Source organism: Aethalodelphis obliquidens, unplaced genomic scaffold, assembly GCF_003676395.1.
Source record: "Aethalodelphis obliquidens isolate GAN/ISIS:26980383/991018 unplaced genomic scaffold, ASM367639v1 scaffold14, whole genome shotgun sequence".
Taxonomy (NCBI): Eukaryota; Metazoa; Chordata; class Mammalia; order Artiodactyla; family Delphinidae; genus Aethalodelphis; species Aethalodelphis obliquidens.
The window spans coordinates 1,836,446-1,860,754 of record NW_020837958.1 but is presented as its reverse complement, the minus strand read 5'-3'; the positions used below and the strand labels follow the sequence as shown (position 1 = coordinate 1,860,754).

General features: G+C 50.6%; 1 protein-coding gene across 5 annotated transcripts; it reads right to left on the bottom strand.

Moving 5' to 3' along the window:
• Positions 1–1,274: 1,274 nt before the first annotated feature.
• SLC43A3 (solute carrier family 43 member 3) lies at positions 1,275–23,877 on the bottom strand. 5 transcript variants are annotated; one of them, XR_003434443.1, is made up of 13 exons: positions 23,050–23,877; positions 22,546–22,666; positions 19,763–19,809; positions 16,866–16,942; positions 16,548–16,640; positions 15,589–15,728; positions 14,334–14,428; positions 13,144–13,320; positions 12,799–12,918; positions 8,942–9,136; positions 8,214–8,337; positions 1,782–1,946; positions 1,277–1,387 (listed from the first exon to the last, which is right to left on the bottom strand). XR_003434443.1 is itself a non-coding variant. In XM_027114678.1 (12 exons), the coding sequence occupies exons 1-12, from the start codon at positions 23,231–23,233 to the stop codon at positions 7,497–7,499; spliced, it is 1,467 nt and encodes a 488-aa protein (XP_026970479.1). In that variant the 5' UTR covers positions 23,234–23,871; the 3' UTR covers positions 7,349–7,496. The 5 variants fall into 5 exon arrangements, 1 of the variants encoding a protein (XP_026970479.1); XR_003434441.1 differs by having other exon boundaries at positions 8,950–9,136; positions 23,050–23,875; XR_003434444.1 differs by lacking the exon at positions 1,782–1,946 and having other exon boundaries at positions 1,275–1,387.
• Positions 23,878–24,309: the final 432 nt, after the last annotated feature.

The window sequence follows — 24,309 nt, the reverse complement described above, 5'->3', positions numbered from 1 at the left end:
GGATGCATCCTTCCGTCCCCTTGTTGACAAAGAAATTAATCAATAGTCAATCTAAGAAAAAAATATAAATTTTTATTTTTTTATATTTATTTATTTGACTGCATTGGGTCTTACTTATGGCACGCGGGATCTTTTTAGTTGCAGCATGCGGGATCTTTTTCTTAGTTGCAGCATGCGAACTCTTAGTTGTGGCATGTGGGATCTAGTTCCCTGACCAGGGATCGAACCCAAGCCCCCTGCATTGGGAGCGTGGAGTCTTAGCCACCGGGACACCAGGGAAGTCCCAGAAATGGAAAATTTTATTCGAGCCAACCTGAGGGTTATAACCCAGGAGACAGTCTTTCAGAAAGTTCTGAGGACTGTTCCACCTGTTAGGGATCAAAGCAATGACATCAGTTTTTGAGACAAAGGGTTATATGTCAAATGACATATTATTGACAGTTTACACAATCCAAATCTACATGTACAGTGAGTAGTGGGTCGTGGGTCATTGTGACCCCTTACAAGATTAAGAAGGAAGGTTATCTCCTAAGGAATTGTGACGCTTTGTGAGATTAAGAAGGAATGTTATCTCCTACGGAGGTCTGATTAATGCAGACGCACGGCACACATCTTCATTAGGAGAGGGAGGAGGCCCAAACGGGCTGAGAAAATTTTTATGTTTAAATCTTTCTTGTCATAAAATATAAATTTTATTTTATCACCTCCCCCAACATGATACTCCCAGAAATACCCCAAATTTCTCCAGAGCCCCCTGGCTCAAGTCACCCTGAGGTTTCCACAGACAAGTCCCTGCGGGTGGGGGATGGAAATCTCAGGGTGGTGGAAGGTTAAAGAGGCTCCTTCCTTCCTTCAAACATTCATTTATTCCTTCCCTCTTTCCTTCCCTTCTCTTCTCTCCCTTTCCTCTCCCCTTCCTCCCTCCCTCCCTCCCATCTTTCCTTCCTTCCTTCTATCTCTCTGAATTTGTCTCTATCTCTTTCTGTCTCTCTTTTCTTTTTTAAAAAATTTTTGGCTGTGTTGGGTCTTCGTTGCTGCGTGCGGGCTTTCTCTAGTTGAGGCTGCTCTTTGTTGCGGTGCGCGGGCATCTCATTGTGGTGTCTTCTCTTGTTGGGGAGCACGGGCTCTAGGCGTATGGGCTTCAGTAGTTGCAGCACGGGGGCTCAGTAGTTGTGGCCCATGGGCTCTAGAGCACAGGCTCAGTAGTTGTGGCGCATAGGCTTAGTTGCTCCACAGCATGTGGGATTTTCCCGGACCAGGGATCAAATCCGTGTCCCCTGCACTGGCAGGTGGATTTTAACCACTGTACCACCAGGGAAGTCCCTGTCTCTCTCTTACATTCAGTATTTCTTGAACCTCCATTCTGTGCCAGGTAGGGTGCAAAGTCCTGAGGATACAGGGGGTAATAAAAGATACAGTTACTGCCCACATAGAGTTCCCAGCCTAATGGAAGTCTTGCATCATCATTATTATTATTATTTAATCTGTATGTTGAACGGCAACTGTGACAAGCTCTATGCTAGAGAAGTACCTGGTGCAATGAAAATCTGTACTCAGTAACAGGCTGGAAAGGAAAGAAGGGAGACCTGAGCTGAGAGCTGAAGGAACTGTAGGAGTTAATGATGGGTTGGATGGGACGCATTCCAAGCAAGGAGAATAAAACCATTTTAAAATGTGCACTTGACCTTTAACATGATATTGTGTATGTAATAAAAATTACTACGGGACCTACTGTGTGCCAGGGCCAAGCGTTTTTCATGTGGAGCCTCATTTATCCTCACCTGAAGGGAGAGGCTACTACCGGTTCAAGGACACGAGACCCAGGGCTGTCTGTCCACGCTCCTTCCTGGGCCCCAGCCACCTCTGGGCCCTGGCTCCAGAAGGAATACACAGCCTTATCCCTGGTGATGGACAGTTCTCTGCTCACAGATTTTCTGCATTGACTACTGAAGAAACAAAAAAAAGTGCAAAAATTGAATATGAAGATTGACAGTTTTCAATGACTTTGGCTTAAGATTTGGGATAATTAGAAAGCCATTTTTTCGTCTTGAAGGTTTCCCACTTGAAACAATGCAAGAGAATCTGTGCTGCTTTGTTAGACAGAAACAAGTTTGGGCAAATGCTTGCAGGGTGGTTTCTGCCCTGAACAAACGAAGTGACATTCCAGGCTCCGTCAGGTTTGGAGCCCCTCACTCTGCCCGTCCCCCAGGGAATCACAGATGTTATTGGTAACGGCAGGCACACACCACATGCCTGCTGCATCCCAGGCGGTTGATGTCATGTTTGAAGTGCTTTAAATTAATTCGCTTAATCCTTACAACTCCAAGATGTAGTTCTACTGTTATCCCCATTTTACAGATGGAGAAGCTAAGGTACCGTGAACCTAAGTCCCAGAGCTTGCATGGTAAAGAGCTGGCAGTTGGTCTGGGGCAGTCCACGGCCGAGCCCAAGGTACCTCTACCTTTTATTCCCCAAAGTCCTCTGTAGTCTTCCCAACCAGCTCCCATACTGCTTATTATCTTCGTACAGGTGAGGAAACTGAGGCTCCGTATGATTAAGGGCTTCTTCGAGGTCGCACAGCTGGTAAGTGTCTGAAGCCCAGAGCCTTTCCCCATGCACCTACTGCTTGAGTCCACCTTCAGGCCTGGGAGGTAACACCGGACTCAACAAACGGAATGCGGAGGGACCTGAGCAACGTCCGGGGTTTAATCACCCTGTCAGTGAGTCAGCCCCGCTGTGGGCAGCAGTGGACCCAGGAGCGGTCAGACATGGCCCATCTGTGAAGTCCTCATCGCCAACAAAGGACCGGAGCCTGGACCAGAGCCTGTGCCCTGGAGCCTGGATGAATTGTTCTTCCCAAAGAACGTTAAAGGAGGGACTCAATGCTGTGCCCCAGAGCCACGCCCAGTGCATTTGGGAAGCATCTATCCCCCAAGGGGCTGGAAGAAAAAGGCGCTCCGGGACATAACTGCTAGGACACCAAGCTTTGAATTAGGGGAAGAGGATCAACGCCCCTGGGAAGCGGGCAGCCAATTCCTTCAGACTGGAGAACAGTGAGCACGATTAAGGGAAGATTAAAGGATGTGATGCCATTCCCTAGAAACTCCCAAAGTGGCTCTTCTGGCTCTATTATTATTTACACTCTCGACATGTCCTAGGCTGCTTTCACGGTTCACTGTCATCTGGGACCCCCTGCTCAGGCAGCAGAGGGGGGGACAGAAAGGGAGGGGGAACCGCAACGTCCAAGACATGTGTGAGGGGAGACCCAGGATGGAGTGGGGGATCGAGTTGTGACACAGCCATAAGATGGGGTTGTAAGCAGCCGTTCAGTCACGTTTTTGTTTTTTTAGTTTTTTAAAATTTTTATTTATTTATTTTTGGCTGTGTTGGGTTTTGCGCACGGGCTTTCTCTAGTTGCGGCGAGCAGGGGCTACTCTTCATTGCGGTGTGTGGGCTTCTTATTGCAGTGGCTTCTCTTGTTGCAGAGCATGGCTCTAGGCGTGCGGGCTTCAGTAGCTGTGGCATGCAGGCTCAGTAGTTGTGGCTCATGGGTTTGTTGCTCCGCAGCATGTGGAATCTTCCCGGACCAGGGCTCGAACCCATGTCCCCTGCATTGGCAGGCAGGTTCTTAACCACTGTGCCACCAGGGAAGCCCCACAGTCACGTTTTTGACAACTATTTGATGACGTAAAGAAGAGCCTACGAGATGGTTTCCGTCACCACACACACAGCTGCACCACTGGGAGGACACAGTTGTTAGCCACGATGGTATCTCAGAGCGCTGCAATTAACAGCGGTATTTCTTTTTCACGCAGTTCTTTATTTTCTGATCTGCTTTACAACAACTACTTATTTCTTACATAAGAATGAATGTAAAGAAAAGGTAACGTCAGGAATTCCGTGGCGGTCCAGCGTTTAGGACTTTCACTGCCCTGCCGAGGGTCCACACGGCGCGGCCAAAAACACAAGAGGCAAAAGGTAATGTCTAAAATGAATGTGAAGGTGACCTTAGGAGTCAGACAGACGTGGGTTTAAATACCAGCTCCACAGTGCGACAGTTGGATGATCTTGGATGTAACTTACACGCAGAGCCTAACTTTGATCCCCTGTAAATTGAGGCTGATTAAAGGAGATGGTCACACAATGTTTCTGATTCACGCTGTCGCCGTCCTTTGAAGAGCAGGCGCCCTCCTCCTCCTGGTGGACTGTCCCCTGCCCCAGGGAAGACGCCGTCCGGCACTGCCTGCAGCAGGGGCATATTTGCCCGAGTCCCTCTCTGCTGAGGTTGGTAGCAGAGGGTTGCACTGGGAGCCTGTTGCTGAGTGAAATCCGAAGTTGTGAAACCCCTGGGTTGCTTGCTTCCTTGTTTGAAAGAGTGGTTGATTCCATTTGAGGAAGAGGTTACAGGAGGGAGGCTCTTGGGACAGAAATGAGGGCTGTACACATGGGCTGCTTCTCTCACGCACCAATCTTCCCCAGAAATCATCCTTGACTCTCTCTGGATACAGCTGTTCTCTGCACTTCCTGAGGAATCCAGGCTTTTTTTTAAAAATAACAGCTTTGTTCAGATATAATCCATATACCACACAACTCATCCATTTAAAGCGTACGACTCAGTGGTTTTTAGTATATTCAGAGTTGTACAACCATCACATTATCAAGTTTGGAAGATTTTTATCATCCTGGAAAGAAACCCCTTACTGTTAGCAGTCACTAATCTTCCCCGCAGCCCTACGCAATAGCTAATCCACTTTCTGCCTCTATAGATTTGCCTATTTTCTATCTGAATGGAATCCTACTATATTCTGTCTCTTCTGACTGGCTTCTTTCACTTAGCATAATGTTTTCAAGGTTCGTGCATATGGTAGCATGTATCAATAATACCTCATTCCTTTGTATCGCCAAATAACATTCCATCGTATGGACATACCACATGTTGTTATTTATCCATGGTATTAGGCATCCTTTTGAATTTAATATATTAACTGTAATGATAGCTTTGATCTGTTAAGTACCTACCATGTGCTAGGCACTTGACCTAATTTCTAATCTAGTCCAGGGAGGCAGGTCTATCTCTCCAATCACACTGATAAATTAACTGAGATGTAGAGGAGAAGTGTTCCATCCAAGGTCACACTGGTGAGAGCTGGGATGCCAAAAGGGTTGGCCCGGCTCCCGATTCATACTGCCCCACCCCACCCCGTGTGCTATGCTCTCTCCTTCCAGTTCTTGTTCTGAAGCCCGAACGAGAAAGAATCCACTCATTCAGTGATCATTCTTCCAACAAGCCCTAACTGGTACCACATGCATGGCAACCAGGCACTAGTCCCTGAGCCTAGTGAGACCCAGATGCTGCTTCCTGGAGCTCCCTGTTGAAGGGAGGAGAGGTGGTCATGGCAGGGGCCAGTCTCCAGGAAGGGTGTGACCAAGGCCTAGGGACTCAGAGCTGCTGGAGAGCCCAAGGAAAGGTTTTTACAGGAGATGACATTTTGAGCAGGACCCCAGTGGACCAGGCAGATTTCCCTGGCAGACAGGGTGAGCCCCCAGTGCAGAACTGGTGTGCTCACAGATCCTAAACCAGAAACCTGGGTCCACAGGGATGAGCTCTGTGTCCCTGGAGGTGGGAGGTGAAGAGGGCAGGGGAGAGGTTGGCATCACATTGCTGACCGCCTGGATCGCCAGGCTGGACTCTAGGCTTTGTCCTATGCCTGTGCAGCAGCTCAAAAAACATTTATTGAATCAATGAATGAATCCGCCTGCCGGCCCCTCCCCACAAGTCCTCTCCTGGCTAAAAGGAATAAAACAAATAAAACACCTGGTGTGTTCCAGATTCTCCCGTCTCGCCCACCCGGTCCCTCACCTATCCCCCTTTGCTACCTACCTCCTCTCCAGTCATCAGTAAACAAAGGAACAAATGCTCAAGTGCTCTCACCCCATGCTAGGCAGTAGAAATTACCTTAAATTCTCACAATCGCCCTCAGGGACGCAGGTGAGGACGTTGTGACTGAGAGTGGCTAAGGGACTTGCTTGGCTGCTGAAAGGCAGAACTGAAACTCACACCAGACCTTCTGATTCCATCTAGTGCTTCTAGTTTGCGGGGGGGTCGGGGGGCGGGGAGCATTGCAGTAGGGGTAGGGGCAGGGGAGACAGAAAGAGAAGGCAAGGGAAGGGATTGCTGGGGGTCCTCAAGCCCAGGGCACAGGACCAGGTGGCCAGTTCACAGTCTGAGGGCTCCTGCCCCACCTCTGGGTCCAGCTGCCACATCAGGATTCCTCCACTCCACCCCTGCATCCGCTCCCCAAGGCTGGGGCTGGGACAGGAAAACGCAGGCACTCACGCATGCACATCACGACAGCCCCAAAGCCTGCAGAGGTGGAGCAGCTGTTGCCTTAGGCAGAAAGGCTTTATTTTTTAAATAAAATTATTTAATATATAATTCAATATATTATAAAACTATTCCCCAGAGGACGCTTTTATATAATACCGAAAGTAAATAATCATCTCCCTTCCTGAAGAGGAAAACATCCCCAAAAGGCTTCATCAGAAATCCTTTGGTCAAGCAGGCTAGCTGGTTCCCAAGGCCCTTCGGGTGGCCTGACTCTTTGTCACTGTTCTTAAAACCTTCTAGAACATGAACTCCAGAAAGAACCTCCGACTCCAAGACCCTCTCCTTCTACAGGTGGGAAAACTGATGCTCGGTGGGGAGAAGGGTCTGCTCAAGGTCACTCGGCATCAGCGGCAGAGCTGGGGTTCAGCCCAGGGCCCCCACCCAACCCGGTCTGCCCCTCCTTCTCCCCAGGCTCATTCCCTAACAAGGCTGGGGCTCTGACGGAGAGCTGGGCGCCACTTCTGTTTGTTTGTTTTGGTTTTGGTTTTTTTTGTTGTTGGTGGTGGTTTTTGCAGTACGGGGTCTCTCACTGTTGTGGCCTCTCCCGTTGCAGAGCACGGGCTCCAGATGCACAGGCTCAGCGGCCATGGCTCACAGGCCCAGCCGCTCCGCGGCACGTGGGATCCTCCTGGATCGGGGCACGAACCCGTGTCCCCTGCATCGGCAGGCAGACTCTCAACCACTGAGCCACCAGGGAAGCCCTGGGCGCCACTTCTGAATGCCAGGTGGCAATGCGGCCATGACCACCTCACTCTTCACCTGGAAACTTACCCAGCAGCACAGGGCCCAGGCACACAGGGGCTTCAGGGACAAAGAGGCCTGGAGAAGCAGGGGACACACCCTCCCATCACATCACCCCACCTCGGGCCAAGCATCTGCCAGGGCCATGCGCTTCCTACCCTGAAACTAAGAACTTCCACGTGACTTTGCTTCTTGTCTTGCCGATAAGAAGGCTTGGGGGACAGTTAAATATGTCTTTTTGTTCTAAGAAAAAATAATGGCTACTTAATACAAGTAGCCTGGGTGGGCAAAGTCTTTCTGGACACGGGGTGCTCGAAGGTGAAGGAAGATGACACGTCCTCGGGGCTGAAAAGGGAGGGCTTCTGAACTAGGCAACCCCAGGGGGGCTTTCTTTCTGACAGCACTCCCGGTACACCAGGAAGGGGTGGACAAACGTCAGAAGAGTGACGAGCACCAGAATCACATTCACCTGGAGGGAGAGGAAGCAGTGAGGCGAAGTCCACTAGTGGAGGAACCAGAATCCTGCCTGGTTTATCCCCTACTTTCCACTCAGACCCAACGGTGCCCTCTGGGATGGACTCTTGGTTATTTTCCATTCTGCCCCATGGAGCAGGGTGGGTGAGGGGTAGGGGAATATTATATTATGCCTTTTTTTTTTTGGCCTCACCCCATGGCATGTGGGATCTTAGCTCCCTGACCAGGGATTGAACCCTCGCCCCCTGCAGTGGAAGCGCAGAGTCTTAACCCTTGGACCGCCAGGGAAGTCCCTGTGCCCATTACACAGATGAAAAAACAGAGGCCTAGAGAGTATTCAGTGACCTGGGAAGAAGCTGTGTCACGTTAACCCTCTGGCTTCAGGGACCCCCACCCCCACCCCCAGCACAAGGCAGGGCACTCCCACTGACCCCAGTTTGAGAAGCAAGACCAAGGATGTACCCATGTGAAGAAATGCTCCTGCAGGGACCACACCCAGGCCACCCCAGCCAGGTGGGGGCGCCCCCTGCTGGGGACCAACACAGTTGTCCCAATCTGGACATCCCTGCTGGTCTAAGGCCAGGGTCCCCCAACCCGCCACAGTACTCACGTAGAACGGGTCACTCTGGAGGGGACCTTTGATGAGGGTGAAGATTGGGAACTGGAGCAGAGACACGACAGCTGACAAGGCCATCAATAGCCCAAAAAGCTTCCCAAAGTGCTCTGAAGGGAACCTGGGCAGAGAGACAAATGAGGTTCCAGTGAGCTCTGGCTGTGGTGGGCCTTGGTCAGCCCCCTGCTCCCCTAGCCTAAGCCTGCCTTTATCCACCCACACCCACACAGCTCCCCTCCTTCACCTTTGCTTAGGCTTTCAAACGACAGAGCAAAGAGATGGCGCCGTGCTCGATCCCGGGGAAACAGCAGGGACCCAGACACAGGCTGTGCCCCGGGAGGTCTCAAGGAAAAGACACGTGAATAATTCCGCTACATGCTAGATGATGCATGCACTATCAGAGGAAGCAAGAATACAGAGGCACAAGGAAAGAAAGACGCTTTCTTTCTACTCTTCCCTGGGAGAGCTGGAACAGAAGTGGGCTTTGGAGGGTGAATAGGAGTTCACAGAGTAGACAACCGAGGCAGAGGGGAGCAGACATGAAGAGCTTTCAGGTACATGAAGGCTCTAACCCTCCCACCAGCCTCCACCTCCTCTACACCTGCTCCCAGACGCTGTGTGCCTCCTCTGGCCACCTCTGGTCCTCACCTCCTGATTTCTTTGCCCCCAGCACGCCTCCCTTTGCCCCAAGGGTGCCCCCGTCACGTGACGCATACCAAGCCCACCTACGTACGCGAGGGTGAGGAAGGCAGCATTGCCCCCGTAGAGGAAGGAGCGGTTGATCACTTGCAGGGTGAAGGTGGCGTACTGCAGGGGGAGGACAGGGATGGAGGCGCAGAGGGCAAAGCCCAGGCACAGCACAGACGTCAGGACCAGCGAAGGCACTGTTGAGCGCAGGGCCGCCGCCGAGGCCGAGGAACCTGGGCCAAAGGGAAGAGCAGAGGCTGCGTGGATGCCCGCAGGGGGGTCATCCTGAACCCTCTCTCCACACATGCCCCATCTCCAGTCCATCAACAAGTGGTGATAATTCACTTCCTAAGCATCATTCAAATGTATCCACTCGTTTCCAACCCCGGCGACTCATCCTAATTATAGGCAAGCATCACTAACTCATAGATTATCACAATGACCTCCTGACAGGGAGGGCCCTCAACCCACAGCCAGATACTCTGGGTAGCACCATGGGTAATAGCAGAAGACTGGAAACCAACCAAATCAGCAGCAGTAGGGGAACGCAGCACCAACTACGCTGCAGTCACATAACAGAATGAGGCAGGGGTCAAAGGCAGAAGGAGGGAGCCTGGCTGTGGGGCAAACCCAGGACAGAGAGTTACATAAAGAAAGCTGCAGGGGGCTTCCCTGGTGGCGCAGTGGTTGAGAGTCCGCCTGACGATTCAGGGGACATGGGTTCGTGCCCCGGTCTGGGAGGATCCCACATGCCGCGGAGCGGCTGGGCCCGTGAGCCATGGCCGCTGAGGCCGCAACAGTGAGAGCCCGCGTACCGGAAAAAAAAAAAAAGGAAGTGCAGGACAGGGTGTGCGATTCGCTGCCTTTTATCTAAGAAAGCAAAACTATACACACATACAGAGTCTGTCTTTAAGGAAAAGCAAAAACAAAAACAGTTACCTAACGAGGGAAGGAATGGAGGACAGGGAACAGAGAAGGAAACTAAACTTCTTTGACTGTATCTTGTTTCATAGTTCTGGCTTAGGAATGTCAATGTTTGATATGCAAATGTATTTAAAATAAAATAATAGGAAGAAAACAAGCAAAGCAATTCCAAAAGAAATCCAACAAGATGAAACCAATGAACATAACTTTATATCAAGTTGGCGACTCTTAAAATACTGTAATTTGACTGACAGCTCTTACAGGATGTATCCTCAGGATGAGAACGGAAAGAAGGAAAGAAAGGAGGGAGGACGGGAGAAACAGCATACAGCAATCGTACTATTATTAATAGTATTGATGATGCTAAACCAGTAATTATGCATAAAATATATTTGTAAAGTACTATATATATATATAGTATGTGTATATAGTATACACTGTATGTATATACAGTAAATATATTCATATAGCATATATTAGAGTATTTTAGGAACCAAGATTTTCAGACGAAAGGAGATACAAATGTAAAAGTCAAGGAAGTAAAATTTCAATTAAAATATCAGTACTGGATACTCATGATGTATTTTTTCATCCAAAAAATTATGTATATCTTACCTCAGAGGCCTAAAAGCAATGGCAACCCAGGAGAATTAGAAACCTTAGCACCCAAATTGCACTCTTTAAATACCATTTCTCATTTAAAGGGACCCAGGGCTATTTGGAGAAATGGCTGGTTTCAGGTCTGGGCCAGGAAACATACCCAATGAAATGGACCTGAATATCTCCTTGTGACAGAAGGGAAAGACACTCTCTAAAACTAATGGGACTATTTGTTAAGGACACAGATAGTGGATTGGTAAAGTTGCCGATAGTCAAAGATGAGATAATTTGAGAAGAATTGTGACAGAGGTGGATTGAAACATGTCAAATATATTTAAAATGAGATTTTAAAAGAGAAACTATGGGGCTTCCCTGGTGGCGCAGTGGTTGAGAGTCCGCCTGCCGATGCAGGGGACACGGGTTCGTGGCCCGGTCCGGGAGGATCCCGCGTGCTGCAGGGCGGCTGGGCCCGTGAGCCATGGCCGCTGAGCCTGCGCGTCCGGAGCCTGTGCTCCGCAACGGGAGAGGCCACAACAGTGAGAGGCCCGCGTACCGCAAAAAAAAAAAAAAAAAAGAGAAACTATGAGTGGTTAGCCCTGGAAGTTTCTAGGGCACCAAATCATTTTTCTAAAACTAGTAAATAGAGGAAAAAGCATGCATTTATTTCAGGGTAACGAAATACTTAATAAAGGAAAGGTTTTCTTTCTAGAGGAATTCTAGCTATTAAAAGCAGAAGGAAAGATAGAAATAGAAAATCTCCTTTTTGCGACCCTAATAAAATAATGGGTCTAGGCACTGGTCATCAATAGCTGTTAAAATCATTAGGCCTGCAGCTGATGGGAAACTTTTATAATGCGCAGATCAGACTGACAATGTCTGAACCCACTGATCAATCTTAACATCATAAGAACAAAACCACAGGTACTAAGGGCCTGATGACGAGAGCTTGTAGGTAGCCCACGGCTCCAGCTCTGAAGTATACTTGCCAAAAAATATTAAATATTAGTATTAATAAAAATATTACTCTGCCTGTTTACAGGAAAGACCCAATCAAAGAAACGTTTTTAAATGACATGAAAAGGATGCCAAACCCAAAATGTGGGAAATCTGACAGGACAAACAACCTAGTTCCTTCGATAAATGAACAACAAAGGGAAAAAAGGGGGTGGGGGACACAGAGACTTAAAAACATCTAAAAGACACATCAGTACATTGTGTGGCCCCTGTAAGGATGCGAATCTGAACAAACCAACTATAAAAAGGCATAGGTGAGACCATTAAGGAAATCTGAACAGGTCTACATTATTAGATGATACTAAGAAATGATTCGGGGCTGTTTTACACATGATAATGATATTATGGTGATGTTTAATTTAAATAAAAGAGGTCCTATTTGCTGGAGCTACCAACTGATGTATTTACAGATGAAATGATCTGATGTCTGAGATTTGTTTTAAAATACTCCAGCAGGGTTAGGAGAAGCAGCTCAGGGAAGTGAGAAGTGGGAGAGATGAAACTATAGGGGTAAAGGGAATTCCCTGGTGGTCCAGTGGTTAGGATTCTGCGTTTTCACTGCGTATGCCCAAGTCCAGTCCCTGGTCGGGGAACTAAGATCCCGCAAGCCGTGAGGTGCAAGGTCAAAAAAAAAAAAAAAGAGAGGGACCTCAGCATGCCTGCTCCTCCATTCTTGTCCAAGGATCATGTCCAAGCTCCTTGGCATAACACGGCCTGTCCCTTCTTACCTCCGTCTTTCCAGCCCCCTCCCGACTACCTCTCTGTGCCCTGGCCAGCCCGAATCACTTTCTGGGATTCCTCAGATTCCTTCATGTTTCACTCTCCCCTTCACCACCCTGACTCCTCTGTGCTCCTGGGCCGCCCTCCCAAGGCCCCTCCTCTACACTTTCTCACGTCTTCACTCTTCCTTTAGGTGTTGGCTTAGATGCCGCTTCCTCCAGGAAGACTTCCTTCCCTGACACCCATCCCATCCCCACCCAGAACAGGTTATGTGCCTTTCTTTCTGTTTCATAGCTCCCTGCAGGTTTACTTCATGGACTGGGAAGCTTGATTACTGGCATTTCTCCACTCTCTAGACTGAGAAGAGCTTCTTGAGAACAAGGACGTATCTGTCTTGTCCGTTACTGAATCTAGAACTGTGATTGGCACATAATTGGCACTCAATGACTAGTGGTTGGATGATGGATGGATGGGTGATGAATGGACAGATGAGGGATGGATGGATGGATGAGTGATGGATGGATGAACGGACAGATGCAAGTAGAAAAGGATTTAGAAGAAAAGAGAAGATGGGCATGGAGGAAAATAAAGATCTCTCCCCTCCTGGTTCCCTGATCCTCTGGAGCCCAGGTCTCACCTGTCCTTCTTGCTTCCTCCTGGTACTTGCGTTTCAGCCGATCCATGAGCAGCCCATTCCAGGGGGCACACAGCACTCCAAAGAACTGAGTGATGGCAAAGGCATTTGTGTACGTGCTGACTGCAGAGGGCAGAGAGGGGTTGGGCGGTAAGAACTTTCCAGGAGTGCCTTACGGAAGAGGACCCTCCCACCCGGCCCTTGCCCTGCCTGACCCTCCTCGCCACACCCCTGCTCAGACCTTTCTCTGGAGCACAGAGCCCTGCTGAGCTCAGCGCCCCGCCGCTCGAGGTTCCAAGTCCCCAGCTGTGGTGCTCAGATGCGCTGCCTCCCAGCCCCGTCACATACCTAGCACCCTGTCCCCACTGGCCAAGTTGCTCAGCAGAGAGTTGAGGGTGCCGATGAAGAGGTAGTGCCACAGCTGTATCACAGACAGCCACACCAGGTGCCAGGCAAAGCGCCGAGAGAAGGCGTAGCTCCAGAAAGAGCGGGCTTCCTGCTGCTGCTGCCCTGGTCTCGGGATCTCTGGCGGGAAGAGGAAGATTTGGGCAAGAGTTACACTTAAAGTTGGGGGGCAGGGATGGGCAAGAGTGCAGGGGTCTTGAAAGGACAGCCTGAGGTCTGAGCTCACCCGCTCTTCTTGCCTTCCTGGGCACACCGCCACCTCCACGCGTCATCCTGTCCCCACCACCCTGAATGAGCCTCCCACGTGCTCCGCCTGCCGAAATCTGATCTATCGCGGCTTGGACTCAATGATGCTTCTTGCGCTAACACTTTCCTAATCTTTCTCAGCCAGGATGATGAAAAGAAAGACGAGAGGAGAAAGTTAAAGACAGCTAGTGTTTCAGCTGATCCACAGCCCCTTCTTTTGCTTCCGTACCAGGATCCTGAGTCTTCTCTGGAAATCTCCCCCTGCCCTATTCTTCATGGTCCAGATGGGACTGCGAATTAAGCATTCCATTCCTCACCCAAGGCTGACCAAGTTGATCATTCTCCTCGAGAGGCAGACTGGCTGTGATTTCAGACTGGGGTCCCCAGAGGCAGGTCCCCTGGTTCTGCTCTTCCTGGATGGAGCCTGGCAAGTTCACTTTGCCCTTGCTTTTGTGAACTTCTCAGAATCCTGTTCTCATTTCTACCTTAACCAGCCGTGGTTTGTGATGTTTATAACCAAAGACCCAAAACAGACAGAGGAGAGAAAGGAGGCAGTGATGGAGACGGGACAGACCCAGCGGACCTGCAGAAATGGGGACAAATAAGGCAGACTTAGGAGTGGGGGGAAGGGAAGGCAAATGATGGAAGACTGGCTGCAAGGGGAAGGGGTATGATGAGATGAGAAAGAAAAGGGGGACAAAGAGGAGAGATGAGACAAAAATGTTGCCCCTCTCTGGACCGCCTATAAACTGAGGGGGTTGAGAAGATCCTGCAGGTCTTTTCCCTACCTGTCCTTTCCTGATTCTGAGTCCCTGGGAAAGCTTTGGAGGTGGCTGTGGGGAGAGGCCAGGTTCCGGAGGGGAAATGGGTTAACCAGTAGGGCTCACCTTCCTTGGGTGAAAGGAACTTCTCTGAAAGCTCCAGCTTTTGGGACTCAGCCGTTTTCTTCTCTTCCTCTCTGGGGCCATCCCCAGAGCACAGGCTGTGGAAACAGAAGTCCCATCAGCCTGACCCAAGATTGTGAGCCGAGCCTCAGATTCAGGCCGTGTGTGTGTGTGTGTGTGTGTGTGTGTGTGTGTGTGTGTGCGCGCGCGTGCGCGCGCGGCGGGAGGGGGGATAGTACCTTTCGCTATACACTGGAATCACCTTTTCACAACCCCAATGCCCAAGTCACAGCCCAGACCGATTAAATCAGAATGTCTGGGCGTGGGAGTCAGGCTCCCACATTTTTTAAAGATCTCCAAGTGATCCCAGCAATTCTAATACGCAGCAATGTTTGGGAACCACTGAAGTGCAGGAAGAACAGGACAGGCCTGGGTTCAAACCCCAGCTCTGCCTCTTCCTGAGGCTGTGCAACGCGGCTCAGACCTAACTCTTCTGAGCCTCCTTGTTCTCATTTGGAAAATGGAGGGAAGTATGCGTATCTCAGGACTGCTGTGAGATGAAATCAGAGCGCATGGGGCTGCTGAACAGCAAACAAATGCCCTCTCTCTACTGCTGGGATGACTGGCGGCACAAACGGTCCCATGTCTTCCCCGCCTCTGCTCTCCACCCTCTGCGGTACAGCTCTGACCACTTCCCCGTCCCCTCCCTCTGGGCTGGCCTTGGGAGCTGCCCGGCCGAGACAACCCAGCAGAAGTGATGCTGCGACAATTCTCAGCTTAAAAGTGAAAAAACCTTGTGCATTTTGGCATTTATCTTGGAACCCTGAGACCACCATGTGAAGAAGCCCAAGCTAGCCTGTGGGAGGATAAGAGCCACGTGACCCAGAAATCCCTGCCACTCCCTATGGCCAGACAAACCCCATGTGAGTAAGGCCATCCTAGACCAGCCAGCCCCCACCTAGCCCACCAGGTGATCAGAGGCATGAGAAGCCTTGTCAAGGTCATCCAAGCAGCTCCCTGATCAGCAGAACTAGCCAGCTACACACAGACCTGTGGAAATAATAAATGCTTCATGTTTTAGGCCATTAAGTTTTGGTGTAGTTTGTTATGCAGCAGTAGCTAACTAATACATCCCTGGTCTAGTCCTCCTCTCCTGGGACAGGTTTCCTCTGCCTTACCATGTCTGTCCCATCCCTGCTTCCTACTCCAGGTGAGATGAGGGGCTCTGGGCACACCATCACCAGCTCATAGTCCTTACCCATAGCTGTAGTTGGGGGGCAGTGGGTAGGGGATGTGTCCCCTGGGCATCAGAAGGAAAGTACGCCCAACATGCCAGGCACTGCAGACAGAGATGAAGATGAAGGAGGCCCTGAGACTGATGCCCTGTTCATAAAGGAGCTGCAGACAAAGGAGAGGAGAGGTCAGTGTAACAGCCACGTTCACAGCAGCATTATTCACAACGTCTGAAAGGTGGAAGCAAATCAAGTATCCATCCGCGGATGAATGGATAAAGGAAATGTGGCACACACATACGATGGAACATTATTCAGCCTTAAAAAGGAAGGAAATTCTGACACCTGCTACAACATTGATAAACCCTGAAGACATTAGGCTAAACGGAATACCCAGTCACAGAAGGACAAATACTATATGATTCCACTTAGGAGGTACCTACAGTAGTCAAATTCACAGAAATAGACAATAAGACAGTGGTTGCCAGTGGCAAGGAGGAGACGGGGGGGTACCCACAATGGGCGTTATTGTTTAATGGGCACAGAGTTTCAGTTTTACAGGGTGGAGAAGAGTTCTAGAGATGGATGGCGGTGATGGTCGTAAAACAACACGAATGAACTTAATGCCATCGGACTGTACACTTAAAAATGGTTCACATGGAAAACTTTATGTTAGGTGGGGTTTTTTTGCCACGCAGCAAGCAGGATCCTAGTTTCCTGACCACGGATCGAACCCGCGTCCCCTGCAGTAGAAGTGCAGAGTCTTTTTTTTTTTGGCAGTGCGCGGTCTTAACCACTGGACCACCAGGGAAGTCCCTGGGTGTATTTCATCATACAAAAAGTCAGTGTAAGAATTAGGGGCTGAAACCTGTTTCTAAGAAGGAGGCTTGGCCCAGGCTCTTGCCTTCCACCCTGGCGGCTGATTACGGATGCCTGGTGCTCCCCAGCAGCGGGGAGATAAACACGGGCCATTGCTATCTTTTACCTTAATGATAAGGAAGACTGCCGAGGAAGAGTCAAATGCTCCGTTGTACATGGTGATGATGGTTGAACGGTGTTTGCCAAATAGGTTCCCGATCTGGAGGACACACGATCAGCCTGAATCACCTATTTATTCGTGAAATCTTTCCTGTGCACCCGGCAAGTGTCAGGCCCTCATACCCAGACCTACCCTCCACCCCAGGAGCTACCACCCTGGCTTGGGCCAACCCCATCAGAGGCAGCCAATGTAGCAAAGTGCTTCTCCCTCCTTCCACCCGCCCCAACCTCCAGCCAGGGGCCCGTGATTAGGGCAGGCTCACACCTGCAGGTTGGTGATCAGAAACAGGATTCCTCCTACGGTGAGCATGGGCATGGCCAGGAAGAGCAGCACAGCTGAGTCTGGAACAATCCAAGACAGAGATGGGGAGGTGTCACAGTGCAGCCCAAACATGCAACCCGAACTCTGGCCCCCCTGCTCCCTACAATCCTGGGCTTAGGGCCCCAATTCTAGGCAGCCTCCCAGCATCCTCCAAGGACCTTAGAGTCCTGGTCATGGCTCCTTCACGTGCCCCTGTGGAGGGATCCTGCAGAGGTCTCCTGAGACACCCTCTTCCTCACCAAAGATGACCCTTGGTCTCTGGCAGGGTGGATGTCTACAGAGAGAGGCACAACTCAACCCACCACCCCCTTCCCTCACTAAACCACAAGCAGCCCCCCTATGCATCCTTGACACTGTGGGGAAGAGAAGCCTGGATTCAGTCCCTGAGCCCAGCCTCTAATTCACTGCTTTGAGCTAGATTCTGAATTTGTGACTCAGTCATTTCATCTGATAAATGGGAATAACATTCCCTGCTCTTCCCACCTCACCAGGCGCTGTGAGATCTGAGCGTCTCTCTTTTGTTCATTAAACTTTGAGCATTTCCTTTGTGCCAGGTGTTGTGCTTGGCACTGGAAATGCAGGATGAATAAATACTTCTTGCCCTTGGAAAGACTGACATGCAAAAAAATCATTCTAATAGGTCTGGCAAGTGTTGGGTAAGAAGAGCAGAACTAAAAACAACTCAAGTGCCAAGGACTAGGGAGCCCTCCGTAAGTTAGTCTTTCCCAAGTCACAGTCTTCTTTCTGCCCACCTTCATGATTTGGGCCATAACCCACACCTGTCTTATTTGCCAAAAAAATTTTTTTTTAAGTTGACTCACTTTTATCCAAAAGAAATCTATTATTTTTAAAGGAAACTTTATATTGGGAGTTCCCTGGTGGCCTACTGGTTAGGATTCTGGGCTTTCACTGCCGTGGCCCAGGTTCAGTCCTTGGTCGGGGAACTGAGATCCCACAAGCCACTATGGCACGGCCAAAACAAGAGAAAACTTTATATCGTTAGTATAAACGAAAAGCAACTTGTGCTGCTTGTTGTGAATAGGAGGTAACTGTAAAAATAAATACAATGAAAACACTGTTATTCAACTGTAACTGAACGCAGTGGCCTTCAGAATGTTCAAAGCCTGATACCTGCTCTTGTCATAGTGTTAAAATCATCCCAGCCCAAACCAAGACTTCCGTGCATGAAATCAGAGGGCTAGTGAGAAATAAAAAGGGAGTAACTCTCCCACCAGGTGATTCAATGTTAATGCAGCATGTGTGCTTCCTAATAATATTCTCCAAAGTAACTATTATCCGAGTAACTTTTGTTCCATACCTTGAGAAGCGCTGTACACTTGCTCATTTTAGATCATTCACACTGTTTACCATTCAATTTCTGTCTCTATAAAAGGTACGTCTTCAAATGCACTAAAGGTTGGTTGAGATTCCTTTCACAATAGCATGCTTTTTCCAAAACCAAAAAGCCCTATTTTAGGGGGAAGGGAATATTGTGACTCCAGTGATTCACACACGTGAGTCAAACATACCCAGCCATCACCTCCACATTCAGCCACTTGAAAACCATGCTTAGGCTTTTAGGTAAGAAGACAGTATGATGAGCAGAGTGGTTTTTGTTTTTTTTTTTTTTAAATATTTATTTATTTATTTGGTTGTGCCGGGTCTTAGTTGCTGCATGTGGGCTCCTTAGTTGGGGCATGTGAACTCTTAGTTGCAGCACGCACGTGGGATCTAGTTCCCTGGCCAGGGATCAAACTCCGGCCCCCTGCATTGGGCACACGGGGTCTTAGCCGCTGCGCCACCAGGGAAGTCCCGAGCAGAGTGGTTTTTAAATAACCAGGCTACCTCATGAGATCTGCTCAGACAGAGACCCTCAGTCAGCTTTGCGTTCACTGAACACAAATGAAGTAACAGATTCAGCACAGGTACTAGACACAGGAGAGTTAGGTACTTTTTATTTCCTAACCCAAAAACTGAGCCACGTAATCTGGCACTGGGGAGGAATACTGGAAAGCATCTTTTGGCCTCTATAACTGAGATGCTAGCAAAGAGCACAGCCAGGGTCCCAGGACCCCTTCCCACTAACTTGCTCTGGGGCCTCTGGCTAGTCTCTGCAAAGGGTCTCTCTCTGACCTCAGTTTTCCCCTCTACGTAATGGAGGAAGTGGGGAATACACCAGACTGGAATTCCCAGACTTTGGGAACTGTATACACTTATAGACGAGTAAAATTTGAAAAGAAAACTTCTGACTACAGTGGGGTTATCAGTTTGTACCCAGCTAAGTCAGGATATTTTCGAAAACTGCCATTCCTATTATCATTTCATTAAAAAAAAGAGAGAGAGGACATTTAATACATAACGAAAGGATGTAATCTTTTTGGTTTTTTTGTTTTTTTGCGGTAGCGGGCCTCTCACTGCTGTGGCCTCTCCCGTGGCGGAGCCCAGGCTCCGGACGCGCAGGCTCGGCGGCCATGGCCCACGGGCACAGCCGCTCCGCGGCATGTGGGATCCTCCTGGACCGGGGCACGAACCCGTGTCCCCTGCATCGGCGGGTGGACTCTCAACCACTGCACCACCAGGGAAGCCCAGAAGGATGTAATCTTTTGAATAAGTTCTTCTCTCTGAAGCAGTCCCTCCACTGTCCTTATTTTTTTGCATGTCTCACTAGACTGAACTGTTTTTATAGACCAGCAATAACTCTCTCAAGGACTCTTTCCAGCTGAAAGTCTGTGGATCTCTGAATACCTGTGGGGGTCAGTGCATCCTGCCCATCCATCACCTTCTGCACCTGCCCATTCACCAGCTGCCCCTGAGGTTGTGTCCCTCCCGACAGCACTCACCTGCAGAGATGAAGGCTATCGTAAGCGTGGCACTGGTGTAGAGAAATCTGGAACACAGAATGGCAGATGGAGAATGCGGTCAACGAGAGAGAAAGCTGGAGGGGCAGAGGGTGCGTGGAGCCAAGGTCCTCCCACCTAGAAGTCCCAACCAGCCAAGCCCTTGAAGAAAGGGGTTAGTGCCTCGTTTACAAATCATAATCTTGAGTTCTAATTCCTCTTGCTGTGTGACCTTGGGCAAGGCACTGCCCTTCTCTGGGCCTCAGCAGCCTCTTCTATGAAGAGATGTTTGTGGATGGACCTAGAGACTGTCATACAGAGTGAAGTCAGAAAGAGAAAAACAAATATCGCTTATTAACGCATATATGTGGAATCCAGAAAAATGGTACAGATGAACCTGTTTGTAAGGCCGAAATAGAGATACAGACGCAGAGAACAAATGTATGGACACCAAGTGGGGGAAGTGGGGGGGGGGGGTGAACTGGGAGATTGGGATTGACATATATACACTAATATGTATAAAACAGATACCTAATGAGAACCTACTGTATAGCACAGGGAACTCCACTTCGCCGTATAGTAGAAACTAACACAACATTATAAAACAACTATACCCCAATTTAAAAAATTAAAAAAAAAACAGAATCTAACCATTAAAAAAAAAAAAGAGAGAGAAGATTGGACTGACTGATCTAGGTCCTAAGCTTGAAGTTCCAGGATGTTATTGTTTAAGGACCACAACCCCAAGGTTACGGGACTCTCTTAGAAGCAAGGGGTAATAAAAGCAGTGCTTAAGTGTGATACTCTGATTGATAATAAGAAATACATATTTGGTCCAGGTCCCCAGTCCCTGACACAGGGCTCCTAAGACCCTTGTAAATTCCCACATAAGAGCCCTAGGAGCATCTTTTATTCTAATGAGGTGACCCCGGATGGGTCCTGGAGGGGGGCTGCTCACCAGAAAGACTAGCCATAATTAGATGCTTGGAATTTTCAGCCCTGCCCCCGACTTCTCCAGAGAGGGGAGACGGGCTGGAAGTGGAGTTAATAACTGATCATGCCTACATGAGGAAGCCTCCATAAAATCCCAAGAGTATGGAGTCTGGGGAGCTCCCAGGTTGGTGAACACAGCCATGGACCAGGAGGGTGCTGCACCCCAACTCCACAGGGACAGAAGAGATCCTGGGCTCCGGACCCTCCCTGACCTCGCCCTATGCGTCTCTTCATCTGGCTGTTCATCTGTATCCTTTATCATATCCTTTAATAAACTGGTATAGGGCTTCCCTGGTGGCGCAGTGGTTGAGAGTCCGCCTGTCGATGCAGGGGACACGGGTTTGTGCCCTGGTCCGGGAAGATCCAACATGCCGCGGAGCGGCTGGGCCCGTGAGCCATGGCCGCTGAGCCTGCGCGTCCGGAGCCTGTGCTCCACAACGGCAGAGGCCACAACAGTGAGAGGCCCACGTACCGCAATAAATAAATAAACTGGTATATGTGTTTCCCTGAGTTCAGTGAGCCCTTTAGCAAATAACTGAATCCAAGGGGGAGGAGGTCACAGGAATCCCAGGTTTGCAGCCGAGTCAGACAGAAGTTGTGGGTAAACTGGGGACCTACCACTTGCAATTGGCATCTGAGGTGGAGGGCAGTCTGGTGGGACTGAGCCCTTAACCTGTGGGATCTGATGCTGTATCTCCAGGTAGACAGTGTCAGAACTGAGTTAAATGATAGGACACCCAGCTGCTGCCACAGAATTGCCTGGTGTGGGAAAGGCTCCCACACGTTTGGTGACCAGAAGTGCAGAGTTCTGTGTAAAAGTAAAGGAGAAACACAGGTGGGAAGACTGGGTTTTTCTTAACACACTAAAGGCTGGAGAAGAGGGAGTGGGCATAGAAGGACGGGAAAGAGGAGGAGACAGGTGACCAAATTCCAAGAGCGACTGACAGCGTCATCGTGCACCCAAAGGCTTAGAGAGCCAAGGGCTTGCTTTCCTTCCAGGCTGTTTCCTGGTCCAGCCACCCTCCGGTCCCTCTGACAACTAGCCTCTCACGTGCCTCCTGGGAGGCGCCGGCTCTGGGTCCTATCAGCTCCCCCGCAGGCCCGCCGCTTATCTCCGAACCTGGCCAGCTGCAGTGGCACCCCGTGGAGCCAGCAAGTCCCCCACCCGCCGTGACCTCCCCTCCCGTCAGAGGGAAACTGAAATCCCACCACTGGAGACACCCAGGACACCTTACTACCTAAGCTTCTGGGGAGTGATGGTGGTGGTGACGAGCATGAGGATTAGTCACTCAGGTATGATGAGGACAAAGGTCCCCGGCATGAAGGCGAGAGCGGTAATTCTATTTTTATTTTTATTTATTTATTGGCCACGCCGCACAGCATGTGGGATCTCAGTTCCCCAACAGGGATCAAACTGACGCCCCCTGCACTGGAAGCGCAGAGTCTTAACCGCTGGACCACCACCAGGGAAGCCCCGAGAGTGACAATCCTAGGCTTTGCTAATTGCATAACCTGTCCCAGGCCAGCCCTCACAGGAAGTAGGCCTGGGCTCCTGCTCTATTCAGCACATCGTACAGCATGCAGTTCCACAGGCAACAGAGGAAGGAGGTGAAGAAAGGGAAGCAGGGGTGTGGGGAATAGGGAAGGTCGAGACACAGTCCACACCCTGTGCAGTTTCTAGCAGGGCTGCCGGGGCAGGGATACCCAGTTGCCTGGCCTGGGTCTCCCTCCAAACAAAGCTGCTGCCAGAATTCCTCTTGCCCCACCCCTGTTCAGATCCCCTTGGGACTTACATGGCTATGAGGCGGGCCACGGTAGTCTTGAAACGGTCAAAGATGTAGCCAGCGGGGAATGTCATGAAGTTGTTCATGAAGGATGCCAGGGTGAAGATGAGTGAGAAGCGCTCGTCCTGGGCTTTGCAGTTTGGAGGAGAGAAAGGCAGATCTCAAGAGCCCAGGGTGGATGGGCCAACCTCCCATCCATCCCAGCCTGCCTGCCAGGCCGGCACCCAGCCTGGCTCCCGTCCAGGGCTGCCTCTTCCATCTTGGACAGCTTGCCCGGTAGGATAAGTTCTCCCTTAGATAAGTGGAGACGTGACTACCCCTAATTATCTCTTGGGAGCCGATACTTCCCTCCCCAGGGACCTCTGAGACCAAGGTTGAGGGCGGGGGCAGCTGACACTCCCTTCCTCTCACCATAGACATGCTGGCAGAGGAGGCAGGGGGTAGAGTCCTTCCGACCCCTTCCCACCACCTGGGAACCAGACTCAGCTTCCTAGAGAAGCCCTCCTCCCTTACCATCCAGCCCCGTGGCATTGCCCATCAGCCTGGCATTCGGTTCACACAGCTCCTCAAAGTAATGCTCTGTTTTGAAGACAAACACCAGGGAAGCCCAGCCGAAGAGGACGCCCGCAAAGCCGAGGCATTCCAGCAGCCCCGTCAGCAGGGTGGCTACACGAAGGGGCAGGCTCTGGCCCTGCATGGTCCGAGGTGGAGCTGATCCTCAAATCCCACCGGTGGCCTCCTGCGCTGACCACAGGAGCTGCAAAGCCCGGCTTTTGAGCACTTGGAAAATTGCTTTGGCAGGCGCTTCTGTTCAGGTGGCTCTCTGGTGCTGGCTGTTTCGGGCCTGGGTAAAAACCATCAGTGGGCAACTCCCTGGATCCTGTAAGATGAGGCAGAGGCTGCTTGGTACACAGGGCTGTGGGAAAGGTAGAGGTGGACAAAGGTTCTTTGTGGGATAGATAAAGAAGCCAGGTGTTAGAAACAACTGCAAATGCCTCTGCATCCCACATCTGGCAACAGGTGGGGAAGCTGGAACTGAGCCCCAGCTCTGGAGACCGTCCAGTAAAATACAGCAGCAATTGAAAGCCAGGAACAGGGGGTAAGGGACTTCACACAGGTCCTCACAGAGCCTCACAATAACTTGGCAAAGAGGGTGTTTTCTTATCTTCAGTTCACTGACAAAAGCTCAGAGGACTCTGTCAACTTCCCAAGGTCACATGGTCCGGTTAGTCACGTCGCAGGCCAGTCTAAGGGCAAAAACATCCCCACCTCCACACGATCCTCCGTGACCCTCGGTTAGGGCTCCCAATAACCCCCTTCCCAACGCCCCTCCTCACATCACCATCTGCCGGGAAAGCGCCCAGAAGCCGCTCCCCACCCCCACCCGCTCCCCCTCTAGCACGTGGTCAGCAGAAGCGCCCCGAGGTCTGCCCAGCCACAGAGCCCCTGGCCTCGTCCCCGCGGCCCCGCCGCCAGCACCCCCGGCCCCGGCCCCGAGCCGCGTCCTACCCGCCGGCCATCGCGCGGAGCTCTCGGGTTTGGCGGCGACGTACCTTGCGACGTTTAGATTCGCGCCTCCACTCGCCCCTCTCAGTCCCTCCACGCCCCCAGAGATCCCGGAAGGGCCGGGATGGGCGGGGCCAGAGAGGTCCACCGCGACCCGCTCTCCATCACTTCCTTGTTCTCCAGCTCTCACAATACCGTGCTCTTTTTGACCACGCCCTGAGACCGTCCCTCCTTTCACTCTAACCCCAGCAGCATCTGTTTCCCTCT

Coding starts and splice junctions, on each gene's coding strand:
- SLC43A3 (XM_027114678.1), bottom strand. CDS start 23,233: ATGCAGGGCCAGAGCCTGCCCCTTCGTGTAGCCACCCTGCTGACGGGG. Junction 22,667..23,049: donor CAATGCCACGGGGCTGGATG/GTAAGGGAGGAG, acceptor CAAACTGCAAAG/CCCAGGACGAGCGCTTCTCA. Junction 16,943..19,762: donor GATAGCCTTCATCTCTGCAG/GTGAGTGCTGTC, acceptor GGATTGTTCCAG/ACTCAGCTGTGCTGCTCTTC.